General features: G+C 45.7%; 1 protein-coding gene across 1 annotated transcript; it reads right to left on the reverse strand.

Moving 5' to 3' along the window:
- Positions 1–504: 504 nt before the first annotated feature.
- Positions 505–15,854, reverse strand: pik3r4 (phosphoinositide-3-kinase, regulatory subunit 4). The gene is made up of 21 exons (XM_044035052.1): positions 15,565–15,854; positions 13,930–14,654; positions 10,626–10,759; positions 10,221–10,431; positions 9,760–10,152; positions 9,534–9,668; positions 9,176–9,397; positions 8,901–9,074; positions 8,626–8,771; positions 8,019–8,222; positions 5,127–5,328; positions 4,159–4,250; positions 3,658–3,880; positions 3,411–3,576; positions 3,174–3,338; positions 2,751–2,962; positions 2,512–2,643; positions 2,322–2,422; positions 1,746–1,834; positions 1,523–1,643; positions 505–1,392 (listed from the first exon to the last, which is right to left on the reverse strand). Exons 2-21 carry the CDS (start codon positions 14,645–14,647, stop codon positions 1,222–1,224), a joined length of 4,011 nt encoding a protein of 1,336 aa, XP_043890987.1. The 5' UTR covers positions 14,648–14,654; positions 15,565–15,854; the 3' UTR covers positions 505–1,221.
- Positions 15,855–17,013: the final 1,159 nt, after the last annotated feature.

Raw genomic sequence — 17,013 nt, forward strand, 5'->3', positions numbered from 1 at the left:
TGAGGTGTCCTCACTAAGACATAGAACAAGTGTGTGTGTGTAGTTTTGTTCAGTCTGATTTGTTCCTCGACATAAACACAGCAGCTGCAAACTGAGCCTTAAAAGGTCTGAAGTGTGTGTGTGTGTGTGTGTGTGAACAAGGAGGTCATCATCTGTGTTTTATCAAACCGACTCACGGAACTGTACAGAAAAAAAACCTGACAGGAGGTTTCTGATTGGTCGAGATGGAACCTGTTCTGTGTGTGTGTGAGTGAGAGTAGGAGACTCCTGTAGGATTGTCTCTGGTGTAAACTCCAGTTGTCGTCATGGAGACCATTTCAGAGGCTCTGGTTAATGTCACAGGTCAAGTGTGGTTGTATGAGTTACACTGACACATATTCAGCACAGACTTTGCTGAGAGCGCCCCCTTTTGATTTTGACTTAAAAAAAAAACCCAGACTATCCCTTTGTTTTGCTTCATAATTGTTAGCTAAACATTGAAATAATTGGTAAAACACACGAGAACGCAGATAAAACATCCGATTTTATTGACCAGACAAACACTGACACAGGTCACATGACCTTTTATATAACTTTCAAAATAAAGTATGTACACAATCTGATGTGACGGTTTTGTTTTTAACGGTTATTTTGTGGTGTGAAGACGTTTGATGTCTGTGATTCTGTTTCATCAGATTTAAAGTGACTCACATGATCATCAGTATTGATTATAGGTTTATTTCTTTTCTCTTTAAATTAATGATGGCCTTAAAGAGAAAATATTGATTATTGATGAGTCTGAATTAAATGACACAAAAGCTCATGATTTTTCCCATGTGACATGATTTTCATGTTTTTTCTTTTTTTCTCATATATATTTCTCTTTTTTTCGTTAAATCGGCCGCAGCTACGAAGAGGCGGGAGCAAACGTGCCACTGTTCGCATGTCATTGGGAGCAGCCGTCAGTAGGAGGCAGCAGCGAGCAGCTCCAAACAGTTACAGACATGATGTCATTTCCTTAAAAGCATGTGACAGGAAGGAAGTGACGCCGACACACAACCGGAAACCCGATTTGTTCAGACTTGGTGACCGGAAGTAGCCGCACTTTCTCGCATGCGTAGAACAAATCTGGTTTTCGGTACAGATCGGATTGTTTACACTAAGAGTGAAACGTGAAAATGTAGAAACGTGATTCGGGATTCGTCCGTGTTTTGTTTTTTTTCTTCTTTTGTCCGTCCGTCTTTACTTCCAGACTTTGACGATTCCGTCTCTGGACGAGGTGACGATGAAACCCTGCGTGGTCTGGAAGGTGGCGATGTCGGTGATAATGTCGTGGTGTCCCACAGGGAGGGATTCTGGGCCGCGGCGAGGCGAGTCCTCCACCACACCGCTCTTCTGTTTACTGTGGATCTCCTGCACACACACACACACATTAAACAACCGTGTTAGTGCGTCACAGGTGCATGATGGGAAACACACATGCACATAAAGTGTGCACGGTTATAGTGAGTTTGAGGCTCCGCCCGTGTGTGTGTGTGTGCACCTGGACGACCTCCGTCCCCTCTATAATCTTCCTGCTGTACAGGACAGACGGACAGTGCAGCGAGTCGTTGGCTCCTCCCGCCACGATGTAGGACCTCTCTGGATACGCCAGGTCCCAGAACCTGAGGACAGAGACACCACGTCAGGACACGCTGGACGCTAACTGTTAGCACGCTAACTTCAAGTAGAAGCAGGAAAAATCACAGGAGTTAAAATCAGGTCACCTGATCCTCATGTCTGACCCGGCCGTCAGCAGCAGAGGATTCCCATCAGCTGGACTGCAGTAGATCCCATGAACACTGTGAGGAGACGGCTACACACACACACACACACACACACAGACACACAGCAAAAATGTTAATTATCAGTAAAAAATAATAATAAACAAAAATACGACAGTGAATAAACGCGTTTGAGCTGCTGCTAAAGGAACAGCAGCATACGCGACTTAAGCTAACACTTCAGCGTGAAAGCAGCACAACTACTGTTAGCATCAGAAGCTAACACTTCTACTTCCAGTAAGTTCCAGCAGGCGCTACATGAAGAGGTGCAACACAAGCTAACAGTTGTTGTGGTTAGCTATGTGTAGCTACTTTTAGCATCACTCAAAAACAAAGCTAAGACTAAGACTGATGAAATGTTTCAGCTACTGTTAGCAGCACTTTAAAGAAGCTAAGGTTTGTTATGGTTAACTATGTTGCTACTGTTAGCATGCTATTCCGTCCAGGTGTCCTCAGGTACAAAGGCATTAATGAATGTATCGATAAAATAATGCTAACGCTAATGATTGCTACACACACCTGCATCTCAGAGAGTGGAGGAGCAGAACTCGCCCACAGTGTGAATTTACGATCTCCTGTCTCCATGTCCCACATAGACACTTCATTGTTTCCTTGGACAGCTGGACACAGACACAGAGACATTTTAATGTGATTATTAAAGGGATAGTTCCAGGTTTTTTGTGAGATTAAAAAGGTGTCGTCCTCTCACCTGCGATCACAGACGACTGGTAGAGCGGATGCATGAGCAGTCGTCTGATTCGTGCTCGAGCAGGGTGGGTGTGGTTTGAGATGGGGAGCTGGAACCTCATATCCCAGCATGCCATGGTGCCGCTGCTCGTCCCTGTGGAGGAAAACAAACGACTAGAATGTGAAGAAACTCTTGTTTTTGTATCAAAATAACTTGAACAGAATTTCGTTCCTGAATGTTTGACGCAGACGCAGACGCACCCAGACAGAGCCAGCACTGGTGCATGTCCACGCTGAACGAGGTGATGAGACCGAGACGCAGGTCGTGGCGAAGCGTCCACGCGTTGGAGTTGGAGCGAAGGTCCCAGCCGACCAGAGAACCATTGACCGTCGCGTACGCCAACACTGACTGAGCGCCAGAGTTAAAGTGATGGATGTCCACAGCACAGCCGTCCTCCTGCAGGTCCAGAGACCTGGGAATGAGACGGGAGGACACAGTGAGGCTGAAGATGAACGAGACAATGTGACGGATATGAAGGAGTGAGACAAACACAGTGAGAAAGTGTGAGGGACAAGACTAAGTAAGACAGGTGAGGACAGATGGTGAGGCAGTGAGACAGGTAAAGAAGGGTGTATAGGCGAGAGAGTGAGACAGGTGTAGAAGCATGTGTTTGTTTTTCTCACCTCGTCTGAAACGGCTGAACTTTAGGAGACTTTGGAGGTTTGTTAGCTTCCACTGCTAACAGCTGGATGGCGCCGTTGTCCGACGCCACAGCTAAGTAATGTGATCCCTGACAGAAGGTCAGCGTCTTCACGTGGCCGCCGATACGAGAGTACGTCAACACCGACCTGCGGAGAAACACAGACGTTAGCCGTTCTCGTTCTCTCTGTGCTGGGGTTTCGTTTGTTTGATATCGCCACCTGGTGGTGGTGGTCTTTCCCTCCATCTTCTGACTGTCCCACACTTTGACCGTGCCGTCGTTGGACGCCGTGGCAAAGATGGAATGTTCGTCCGAGACTCGGATTCTGTTGACGGCCGCTTTGTGTTCGTGCAGGTGAGCGACCAGCAGACCTTTAGGATGCCAACCTGAGGCAACACACACACACACACACACGTCAGGTCGGGACACGCGGTCGCTATGGCAACCGCTGCCGGGCGCGCACTTACCGGGCGGAGGAGGTCGACTCTCCCACTCGGCGCTCTCCATCATCTGCTTGGCCATGCGCTCGGCACTGCACTGCTCCCTCTTCTGCTGCACCAGCTGCTGTAGCTCCGCCTTACACGTGTTGATGCGGCGCTGGTAGGCGGGGCCACTCGCCACCGACTGTAGCACGGGCACCGACTGCGTCACCGCGCTCTTCCTGATCTGACCGCCTGCTCCGTCACCTGCCTGTGAACGTGTGACAGGGTTAGTGTGGTGACAGGGTGAGGGTCAGTGTGGTGACCGAGTGAGGGTCAGAGGTCAGTGTGGTGAACGAGTGAGGTTCAGAGGTCAGTGTGGTGACTGAATGAGGGCCAGAGGTAAGTGTGGTGACTGAGTGAGGGTCAGAGTGGTGAAAGGGTTAGGGTCAGAGGTCAGTGTGGTGACAGGGTGAGGGTCAGAGGTCAGTGTGGTGACTGAGTGAGGGTCAGAGGTCAGAGTGGTGACAGGGTGAGGGTCAGTGTTACCGTGGTGGGCTGAGTGGACGGTGGCTCCTGGGATCCAAACATACTCTTCCACTCCTCGTTCATGGTGGAGTCTTGTTTTGTGTGTTTTCTCGCTGAAACAAACAAACAGATGTTATTTCTCTTTGTCACACAGAAGCCCCGCCCACTGCTCCAGTTTTTTGTCAGCGCAGTGATAATAAAAACCTCTTCTGTGTGGTTTCATAGAGCGCTGCAGGAATATGAAACCACATAAGATGATGATCCGTCGTCGTTATGAACGGCTGATTCTGAACAAACTTGTGACGGGTTCTAACACACGTTTAGTGTTGAAATTGAAACATATTAGGCATTTTAGAGGAGGTGGAGCTTCACTTATTGTCTTAGAGAAGTCGTCTCTAAAGTGAAGCTCATATAATTATATCTTTGTATTTAACATGTGATGATGATGATGGTATAGACCAACCAAACACCATCAGTATGAAAAACATATTCATCTGGACTTTTATTATTTTAGTTACAGTGTGGAGTGAATGAAAGGAACATGACTAATGTGGGACATTAGAATAGGAGGAGGGAGTTCCTTCGAGCTCCTTTTTATCTTTTTTAATGTTCTATCAGCAGATGTTTAGAAACATCACACAGAGTCTGTTATTATACATAATCACCACATTTAGATTCACATTTAATCTGATGTGATGGTAATCTGGTAGTATTTTTTTTGTTTTTTAACATATCACAGTATTATTGGTTTGTAACCATTGTTATCGTTATAAATATGTTGCAGAAAGACTGGAAACTAACAGAGTGTTTTTCATAATCTGCTTGTAAATTAAATCTGTTTTGTTTTTAACTGTGTAACTTTTGTTTGTATTTCATTGAAACGTTTGAGCTGGAACATATTTTTCTGTCTCTGTGGTTCCAGGTTAGTACTGGAGATTTACAGCAGGCGGCGCTGCAGGCAGCAGGGCCGTGTGATCGTGAGTCGTTACCTCTCTTGTCCTCGGCCTCAGCCTTAGGTTTGACCAGGTCGACTTGTCGCCCGGTGATTCCCAGCGTGGCGAGGTCGATGACGCCGGTAAGCCCCGCCTCTCCCATGTGACTCTGCTCGCCCATGTTGGCTTTGGCTTTATTGGACTTGAGCATGAAGTCTTTGAGCGCCAGCAGTTTGTCCTCCTCCGCCTCCGTCATCCCCTGATCACAGGAGGAAAACAAACAAACGCAGGTAAGCTTTCAAGCGGTTCCCAAACACTGGGTGGATCACAGGAGGGGGTTTTTGGGTCCCCAAGCATTTCAGCTGAGTCATGTTGTGGACTTTTCATTTCTTCATTTTCAGTTAGTGATATCATGATATCGGCATATATACTCACGTTAGTGATATCGGCATATATACTCGGGTTTGCGTGTCATGATATCGGCATATATACTCGGGTTAGTGATATCATATACTCGGGTTAGTGATATCATGATATCGGCATATATACTCAGGTTAGTGATATCATGATATCGGCATATATACTCACGTTAGTGATATCGGCATATATACTCGGGTTTGCGTGTCATGATATCGGCATATATACTCGGGTTAGTGATATCATGATATCGGCATATATACTCGGGTTAGTGATTCGCATATATATATATATATATATATATATATATGTACTCAGCCTTAGTATATCGCTGACATCAGCATATATACTTAGGTTAGTGATACGGCATGGTATGATCGCGCTCTGGATATCAGCGATATTTATAAGTACTTTAGGGTTAGTGATATTGGCATATATACTCAGATTTGTGATATCGCATTATTACTCAGGGTTATGATATCGCTATTATATGCTCAGCCTGGTGATATCATGATACCGCCATATACTTAGGTTAGTGATATTGGCATATATACTCAGGTTTGTGATATCATGATATCGGCATATATACTTAGGTTAGTGATATTGGCATAACGGCTTGTGATATCATGATATCGCATATATTCACCAGTGCGATATCGCGATATCGCATATACATCGGTTAGTGATATCGCATATATATCACTGGTTAGTGATATCGTACATATATACCGCTAGTGATATCGCATATATTACGTTATGATATCGCATACTGTATATACTTAGGTTAGTGATATAGGCATATATACTCAGGTTAGTGATATCGGCATATATACTCAGGTTTGTGATATCGGCATATATACTCGGGTTTGTGATATCGGCAAATATACTCGGGTTAGTGATATCATGATATATGTGCCCTGTGTGCGAAAGACATCATGGTCGCAAGTTCGACTACACCCCTGGCTGATTGTACTCAATTCCATTGTAAGTCGCTTTGGATATAAGCATCTGCTAAATGACATGTAATGTAATGTAATAATATCGGCATATATACTCTGGTTTGTGATATCGGCATATCCATGCTGATATTCATCCATGAAGCTGATGATTGTGTGATTGTTTTTCCTCACAGTAGAAACAGTAGAAATAAAAAACTGCTCTGCTCCTGCTGTGACCCCTGGGGACTTTTCTAGTGAATCCGGACTCAACATGTGTTTATAGAACATCTGTGTTCATCACATGACTTCCTGAGCAGGAAAGGCAGACGGAGCCTGAAGAGGCTTCAGTCTTTGTGGTTTGGGATTCTGAATAACAGGAACAGTGTGTGGGAGAGTCTGCGAGGCTGTGGTTCATCAGAATTTAAATCCCTGGTTCCTCATTCACATGCTCATGTGTCACAGTAAGTAAAACCAGGGTAGCTGTAATCCAGCAATTTACCAAGGAAAACAAGACTAGAGTTGCAACTAACGCTTATTTTCATAATCGATTAATCTGTCGATTATTTTCTCGATTAATCGATTAATTGTTTGGTTTATTGGTGTTTGTCAAACCTGGAAATGATGATGTTCTCAAACCTATTGTTTTGTCGACATACCAAAATCATTGAGTTTTAATGATTTATTTGTTATCCAGAGCAAAGAAATGAAGAAAATACTGACATTTAAGAAGCTTAAACTATCCGAAATATTGTTTAAATCATGAAAAAAGCTTCAAACCGATTATTCGATTATCAAAATGGCTGTCGATTAATTTAGTAATCGATTAATAATCGATTCATTGATTAATCGCTTCAGCTCTAAACAAGACCAACAAACTGGTCCGCGTCTGGTCAAGAGTCTGTGGCCTTCACAGTATCAGAAAGCATCATCATTCTTCTTCATTTGCACATTATTCCAGTCAACAGATGATAAAGCCTGATAAAAACTACAGCTGAACTCCGTCAGCTTGAATCATCGTCCCAGCTGAACCAGGCCAGGGGTCAGAGGTTCAAACACTGGACTTCATCATGTCTGATTCACTCATTTCTGTACTCATTAGCATGTCTGATTTATGTACTTTATGTAATTATTTATTTAATTTTGTTAATATTTGGAAATATCTGTGGTTCTGCTCAGCCCACACACACACTTTATATTTTTCTACTGTGAGGTTTTCACAGTAGATCTTGTGTCTTCTTTGGAAATACTGTGTGTGTGTGCGTCAGGCATTCCCATATGAACACATTGGTCCAAACAACATTCAATTTGAAAGTTGAACAAACAGCTTTTTCTTGACCGTGGCAGTAAAACTTCCATCTGTCAGCAGCAGATTTATTCCAGGAATAATCTAATGATCAGTGAAAACACACATGCACACAGAAGTGTGATGGTGCACATGCACTAAAATCGAACCCATGAGTTCATCCGCTGATGTGGCATGTGTGTTTTTACGAACTGTGTGTGTGAGCTCAAATCACCGATTTTCTCTGTGGACTTTGGTGCGGGAGAGTGAGTGATTTGTCGAACAGTGAGTTTGCGTCGTGGTGGCTCAGACCTGTGACAGCAGCTTCTTCAGCAGCTGAGCGATGGCTGGGTCGTCAGGAGTGGGGCATTCTGGGATGGAACCGGCGCGCTTCTTCTGCCGCAGCAGCAGGTGGCGAAAGAGGCTGGCGATGTCTTTGGAGCGCAGCGCGTAGTCAAAGATGGAGCGACTCACAGGCTCCTTCAGGACACTGAGCAGAACCAACTCCTTATCAATCTGAGGAGACAAGGAGAGGGTGAGAGAACTGCCGAGTCATGGTGGTGATGATCATCTATAGGTGAGATCACTGCTGAGTCACGATCATTTACAGGTGAGATAACTGCCGAGTCATGATAATGATGGTCTAAAATTGAGATGACTACTGACGATGATGGTCTACAGGTGAAATAACTACTGAGTCATGATGATGGTCTACAGGTGAAATAACTACTGAGTCATGATGACAATGATGGTCTACAGGTGAAATAACTACTGAGTCATGATGACGATGATGGTCTACAGGTGAAATAACTACTGCGTCATGATGAAAATGATGGTCTACAGGTGAAATAACTACTAAGTCATGATGACAATGATGGTCTACAGGTGAAATAACTACTGCGTCATGACGATGACTCACCTGGATGATGGGCTGGGTGATGAAGGGGCTGAGGTGTGGCATCAGTTTGCAGTAGACGTCGGCCACGTTCAGGTGCTGAGCGACCACGGTGATGAAGCCCACAGCGCCGTAACGGATCCACAGGTTGGGATGACACAGAAACGGAGCTACGGCAAGAGGGAGGAGACAGACGTCATCAAAGGAACTTTACCTACACCATCTTTTTTGCTCCGTTTCATTTCATTTTAATTTCCCTAAATACGTTGGCGTGTCCGCCGTGACGTCACCGCTCTTACCGATGTCGCCGACAAACTCATAGATGTGCGGCTTCTGCAGCAGACCCAGCTGACACATGCAGGTGAGCGCGTTCAGAGCTTTGTAGATGACAAACTCCTCAGTGTCGCTCAGACCCTGCTGCAGCAGCGGCTTCAAGATGGACGAGCTCTGCCAGCCCACGTACGCCGCCACGCCTTCACCGTGGCAACACAGAGACAGAGGGAGGGAAGAAGAAGACAGGGTGAAATTTACACCAGCGAGAGCTCATTGTGTCACGGATTTTGAGGTTTCTTACCCACTATGCTGTCAAAGAACGCCCCCCGCAGGTGCCAGTCGTTCTTGTCGTTGAGGAAGGTGATCATATGGGACAGCAGGACATCGTTGGCCTTCTGTCGGCCGAAGAAGACGCAGAGGCGCGTGATGCCGTTCTCCATTAGCGACTGCTTGACGATGTTCTCGGAGTCACTCAGCAGCGTCACCACCTTCTGCTGCACCATCTCATGAAGAGCCTGCAACTCTGAAAGTCACATGTGCACAGCGAGTTCGTCACACTGACACACAGCTACATGTTTAACGGTATATTTAACTCTGTGAGGGAACCTCTGTGGTGAAGAAGCACGGCGTCTCTTTAAAGGTGCTTGGAGTTTGCATACCTGAGTCGTAGTTCTCATTCGGGTGAAGCATTTCCTCTGCGTCCTCGCCGCTCAGGTCCTGCTCATTGTTGACGTTATTCTCCTGAACCAGCTCCAGGAAACGCAGCGCGCTCTCTGCCAGATGAGCGATGTTCTCTGAAATGTCGACCGACACCGAACAAACTGTTCAAATACACATCAATACACCAAATGAAATGTTCCGCACAACTTCCTGTCCCTCACTGACCTGCGTACGCCAGCCTGACGATGGTGGCGTCGTCCTGTGCGAGGTGCGCGATGCCCGGCAGGATGTACTCTGGGTAGATGTTGACGTCGTTCCTCGGCACCTCCTTCACCAGAGCCAGCACTTTGGCCAGAGTTCGCACGGCCTGAGCGCGCACGCGCGGCACGGTGTCGTTGCTGAAGTGCAGCAGGTACGGCGTGATGCGGTCCAGCAGAATGTCGACACTGAGCCGTGGAGCCAGGTGGAGGATGAGCTCCAGGGCGGCGAGTTTGGAGTCACAGGAGTGAAGCGTCTGCAGACAGGAAGTGATGACGGACACCAGGACGATGAGGCCCTGCTCCTCCCTGGAGCTCAGCGCAGGCTCGACACCTTCCTGCGACAAAGACGAGGAGGAGCCTGAGGAGAAAACACATTCTTAAACACTGCAAATGAGATGCTACAGTCTCAGGTAAGACTCCTCCCACCTCCTCGCAAGTTGTGCAGGATGTTGTCGAGGTCTTTGCGGATGACGAGGACTCGCTCGTCGGCGGACTGGAAGGTCTCCTTGGCGAACTGAGCGATGTACGGCTGTAGGAAGGTGTAGAAGATGTCGGGGAAGGCTTTCCCTCTCTGCTGCTTCAGGTACTCCTCTGCCGTCAGACGCTTCTCCGGCTCCCGTTGCACCATGTGAGTCACCTGAGACACAGAGGTCAACATTTTCTTATTCCATAAATATTATTCCATGACCCGAGTTATGGAAATTGGAACGACCCTTACGCAGTTATGACATCACTTCCAGTTCAGAATTACGAGTCAAACAGAACAAACTTTTCCACAAATGTCGGACGGTGTCTGTTTAAACCCAATGGTCTAAGATTCAGAATCATTACCAGCTCTAAAATGCTGTGGTCTTCGATCTTCATGAGGACATGCTCCGTCTGGAAGTGGCCTTTGCGATACGCGAGCAGCTGCGACAGGTCGAAGAGCGGCACACCCTCGGTGAAGAGCTCTGCGATCACGCAACCTAAAAATCACAAAGAAGTCAGTCAGCAGCAGTACACACACTGGTTTTTACATTTTAGACCTTTATGTGACTTTGACACTGATGAACTGAAAAATACCTTTATTATTAAATAACACAGGTTCAAACCTGAGCAACAAATCACCAAATCCTTTATGATACAGTTTTCAAAAAGTTAAAAACAAAGAGTCAGGAAAACACAGCTCTTAATCTCTGGGTTAAACTCAAACTCCTCATTGATCTCTTTTTAACGGCGTGTTTATAACAAAAGGCTCAAGTCAAGCCCAGTCACAGTCAGAACTATTAACACCTGGACTGATAGTGCACAAGCTAGCCTGCAGGGCTGCTTAGAGGCCACAGACTGGAGCATGTTCAAAGAGGCCACTGACGACATCCATGAATACACAACGACCGTTAGTGACTACATCAGCTGGTGCACGACCATCTGCGCACCCCCCAGGACTGTGCGTATGTTCCCCAACCAAAAACCCTGGTTTAATGGGGACGTACGGCGGAATATAAGGAAGAGGCGGGAGGCCTTCAAGTCAGGAGACCACGGGGAGTACAAGAGAGCCCGGTACGAGCTGCAGAAGTCCATCTCCCAAAAGCTTGAAGGCTACTACCACAACCACAACACACGCAGCATGTGGCAGGGAATCCAGTCTGCCACAAACTACAGGAGGACCACAACAACCAAAGACCCCCGGGACGTCACGCTCCCAGACAGCCTGAACAACTTCTATGCGGGGTTCGGCAGGCTGAACACAGACTCACCCTCAAAAACCCCCTGTGACCCCACGGACACTGTCTTCCAGGTGACACACACACAGGTCCTAAAGGCTCTGAAGAAGGTGAACCCCCACAAAGCTGTGGGACCCGACGGAGTGCCTTCCAGAGTACTGAAGGCCTGTGGAGAACAACTGGCCGGTGTGTATACCAATATCTTCAACACATCACTATCTCAGGCTGTAGTCCCCCGTATCTTCAAAACCTCCACCATCATACCAGTCCCTAAAAGACCAGACACACCCACCCTAAATGACTTCAGGCCAGTGGCACTCACACCAGTCACCATGAAGTGCCTGGAAAAATTAGTCCTCACCCACATCAACAACATGGTTCCAGACACTGTGGACCCCCTCCAGTTCGCCTACCGCCCCAACCGATCAGTGGACGACGCGGTAGCATTAGCTCTTCACCACACCCTGCAACACCTGGAGAGCAGCAGAGCGTATGCCAGGATGCTCTTCCTGGACTACAGCTCTGCATTTAACACCATCCACCCAGGCAGACTGATCGTAAAGCTGGCAGACCTTGGAGTCCCTACTCCCACCTGCAACTGGATCCTGGACTTCCTGACCGAAAGGCCCCAGGCGGTGAAGATGGGAGGACGAGTGTCTGCTGAAATCAGAGTCAGCACTGGATCACCACAGGGCTGCTGCCTCAGCCCCAAACTCTTCACCCTGTACACACATGACTGTGTCTCCACCCAGGACAGCTCCATCATCATTAAATACGCTGATGACACCACCATCCTGGGGCTCATCAAGGGGGGAGACGAGTCAGGATACAGGGCCCTGGTAAATAACATCACGGTCTACGGAGAGGAGAACGACCTCCTCCTCAACACAGACAAGACCAGGGAATTAATCCTGGACTTCAGGAAGAAACCCCCCCCTCTACAGCCTCTATTCATTAGCGGGGCTGAGGTGGAGAGGACAGACAGCTACAGGTTCCTGGGACTGCAGGTAACATCTGACCTGAGCTGGGCTTGTAACACCACAGCCACAGTGAAAAAAGCCCAGCAAAGAATGTACTTCATCAGGCTGCTCAGGAAAGCTGGACTGAACCACCGCCCTCTCACCCTGGCCTACAGAGGACTGATAGAGAGCATCCTCACCGCAGGCATCACTGTCTGGTACGGGAACACCACACAGGCAGAGAGGAAGGCCCTGCAGAGAGTCATAAAGACTGGGGAAAGGATTATTGGGACAAAACTTCCTACCATGGACTCCATGTATACGCAGCGTTGTAGGAAAAGAGCAGAGGGAATCATTAGAGACTCACTCCACCCCGCTCACACTCTGCTCAAACACAAACGCTGCAAGTACAACCTGAGGCACAGCAGAGCGGACAGCATCAAAACACACAGAACTCGCTTTTTTAACAGTTTTTTCCCGGCCACAGTCAGACTGATGGCAAATCAAAACCACTGAACTCTCTGTAAATTACCAGACACTACCTCACCTAACCATGTGTAACATTATGTGCAATATTCCCTCCCTGATAAATGTGCAATGTCAGAAATGTGCAATACACCCCATAATCTGCTGTATAACTGTATATTTCTTTATTTTTATTTCCCCACATCTTCAACATTTTTTTTATTATTACTTTTATACTTATATTTATATTTATCCTTAAGTGTGTTTATGTTTCGTACTACTGACTCGTAGAACCCGCACAAGATTTCCAATGTGCCTGGACTTTCTGTTTAAGCACAAATGGCAAATAAAAACCTTGAACCTTGAACCTTGAACCTTGTGTTTATGGACATGAAAGGGTTGGCTTCACCCTTGGCTAATAAAATCTATGTCAGTTTAAGTCTACGATATCTTTAAGAACATGTTTCACATCTTTATCTCACTGTTAGACAGACGATTACAACAGGAAACTGAAGTTTGTAAACCACTCACTCTTCCACACCAAACCCCATAGAGAAAATCAGTGATTTCAACCACACAGCACACAGGAGCTGCTGGTCTACTGCTGCCCTCTTGTGGTCACTTTGAGTTAAATCTGAACAAATGATCTTAAACACAGTAGTGACAAAATAAGACATTAAAACTTTGTGATGGAGGCAGCAGTGGATCAACAACTCCTTTGTGCTGTGATGTTAAAATCATTGATTTTCTCTATGAGGTTTGGTGCGGGAGAGCGATGGGGACATAAACTTAATTTTCCACCTGGAAAAGTCTAACAGTGATATAAAGACGTGAACTTGTTCATAAAGATTTATTTAGTTTAATCAGTGGAGTCTTTTTGTGGCTTTAGTGGCTAAAATCAGTTCTTCCTTGTGTCCCTACTGCAGCTTCTCGCACAGTCGGCACAGTCTTCAAATGAAAAACAAAAACTGCACTTTCCCTTTAATGCTGCGTTCTGCCTCAGTTTACCTGCAGAGAAGATGTCCATGGCCTGTTTGAGCTCCCCTCTGCTCCTCTGGTTGTTGTTGGTCAGGTCCACCAGTGGCGTGTTCTGGTCGCTCTCTGTCGTGAACATACTCCCGTCCACAAAGCGCTCCGGCGCGATGTAGCACGTCCTCCGTCTGGACGTGTCGAAGAAGTAGTTGAAGTCAGCGGGGTTGTCCTCGGGCAGATACGTGGGCTTGAAGCTGGCGAAGTCTGTGAGCAGCACCCAGTTCCAGCTGGTCACCATCACGTTCTCCGTCTTGATGTCCCCGTGGCGGACACCGGATTTGTGTGCCTGGTCGACAGCGTTGAGAATCTGGAAGGCCAGCCAGCGCTTCTCCACATTATTGAGGAACGGGCGGGTGCTGATGCGGTCGTACAGGTTGTCACGGACATACTGGCGGAAGAGGATGGCGGCCTTTTCAGTGAGGGAGGTTTTCTGGAAGGGCAGGCAGTTCTGGCAGGAGTGGAGGCGGATCTTCAGCTCCTCCAGCTCCTGTTTGTAACTGGTGAGAGGCAGTGACGGGTCCTGGATGGCAAAGACTTTGACCACCACCAGGCCTTCCCGGTGTTTGGCGCGGGCCACCTTGAAGAAGCGCGTGCTGCCCAGGCTCTTGTCGTACTCATGGTCGTGGATGTCGGAGAAGTAACTGTCCACAGACAAGATCTGAGACGGGGCGATGCCAGCCAGCTGGTTCCCCATCTCACTTCTGGAGAAACAAAAATCAGCTTTAAAACAAGTCAACGTACCGAAAGGACTTATATAAAGGAATAGCGCATATGGATTTTGAGTAGTTTACAAACTTCAGTTTCCTATTGGAAAAGTCGGTCTAACAGTGAGATAAAGATATGAACACATTCTTAAGATATTGCAGACATTTGTAGATATTTGTTAGATGAGCCTTTTAATAAGCTCACTGCTCCAGTCACTCTCCCATACCAAACCCCACATAGAAAATCAGTGATTTTAACATCACACACACACACACAGGAGTTTTTGATCCACTGCATTTGTAAAATTAAAACAGCAGTAGACCAGCAGCTCCTGTGTCCTGCATGCTAAAATCACTGATTTTCTCTATGGGGTTTAGTGTGGGTGAGTGAGTGGTTTACAAAATCCAGTTTCCTGTTGGAAATGTCTGTCTTAGAGTGAGATAAACTCCTTCTGAAGATATCACAGATATAAAGGGGTTGATGGTGGGCTCAGTGGTAGAGTGAGTCGTCATTCAACTCATGGGGTTCGATTCCCGGCGCTGCAAAACATGCACCACATTTTTAAAGTTCAAAGTTTTACATGACAGTAGCACCAAATTTTATTTCGTTTTTTTTTCCTCATTCCTCCACCTCCAAGTGGCTAAATTCTGTCCCTGTTGGCAGCCGTGTTTTCACTCGCACTGCGTGAGCCTCTGTGTGTGTGTGTTTTTATTGCTGTGTAATAAAACCAAACTCCTCTGACATGTTTGTTTTTTTCATTACGGATAACAAGTCTTATAAAACAGTCCTTACCAAGGTTACTTAGCATTGAAGCTAACTGTTAACCCATTAAAATCAGCCTTTTAAGTTCACAGCACCGTTAAAATTGTGAACGTTCATGAAAAGACATCCTAAATGTAAAGTTACCCGCTGAAGTAGCTGCTTCAGCCGCGGCTCCCTGGACTATTGTTGTTGAGTGATCGTCGTCCCGTCAGTGACTCTGCTGCTAACGGCGGCTAACACTGACAGCAGCCTTCACATGAACCGTGTCGCGGCTAAGATAAACCACGAAACCGCGGGGTAATAATATTAATAATAAAAAAACAATAATCACAATTACAATTACAATTACAATAATAATAGCAGCAGCAGCCCGTGTAACGGAGCTAGCAGCTAACAAAGTAGCTGATTCCAGCTGTTGTTGTGAATCCGGGTCACAGCGGAAACACTGCAAAGATCGTCTCTACAGAGGAAGGCGCACTCCATAGTTTTTGTATTATTTCTTTGTAATGAGCCGTCTTTCTATCTACATTTTAAACGTTATTTTGTCTAAATACGTCATGTTTTAAAGGTTCATTCCACAAAAATACTACTCAAAGATTTAATATTTTCATTTCACTCAAATGTTACTTGGTGTAAATACTCACTTTATTAGGCACGTCGCACTGACGCCGATGAATAAAAAATCAGAAATAAAAGATTTCAGCTGCCAGATAAATACAGAATCATACAATAAATATAATGTTATATATGTAGTAAGGTGAAGTATATGTGCATTATAACTCACACATTACATCTATCTAGTACAGCTAGACTACATATTTTGATCTAGTCCATATATGTTTATATACATTGTTCCATCTAACACATCCCAGGTTATGTCTGTGTGTGACTATCTTCCTCTTTGAGTTTAGGAATTTGTAGTCTTTTTAACATATTTATTGTAGAACATTCCAGCAGGTGAAACTATTACTCTATATATTGTTATATGTGATAGATGTTATGACTAAGATGACCCCAGTCTGTGTGTTTGGGGCATGCGCATTTCGTAATCAAAGCACAGTTGTCATCAAAGTACAGTTTGTCATCAAAGCTTTGCCTTCAAAGCACTTTTTGTTATGTTTAACCATCACATGTGTCTCTGTCTACCTACTAATCAGTTGTTCCCGCCTTACTTCTTCTGGTCCAGAGTGGAGTTTATTGAGTTGAAGTGTGCAGTTTAGTCTGGACATTTATATTTATCTTTTACTCATCTATATTTTTCTATATTTTGTAAATGTTTGCACTGGAAAGCCCGCACTTTAATTTATTGTGTTAAATGAAACAGTCGCGTTATCTTCACTGCCATATGCGATCTTTGTTTTGTAGTCAAAGGAACTTTCTGGACTCGATATGTCTCACCTGATCGGAAGTCAGATGACCATGGTTTTGAAAAAATAAAATAAAATACAATAAAATAAAACTTTAAGGAGCAAACACGTGGCTCGTTTGCGTAATCTTCACCACACGCAAAATTAGGATTAAAAACCAGACGTATATTAAAAGAATGCTGTAACAAAATAAAAGGTCCGTCTATTCATAAAATATTGTACCAAT

This window comes from Solea senegalensis, linkage group LG9 (assembly GCF_019176455.1).
Source record: "Solea senegalensis isolate Sse05_10M linkage group LG9, IFAPA_SoseM_1, whole genome shotgun sequence".
In the NCBI taxonomy this organism is placed as follows: Eukaryota; Metazoa; Chordata; class Actinopteri; order Pleuronectiformes; family Soleidae; genus Solea; species Solea senegalensis.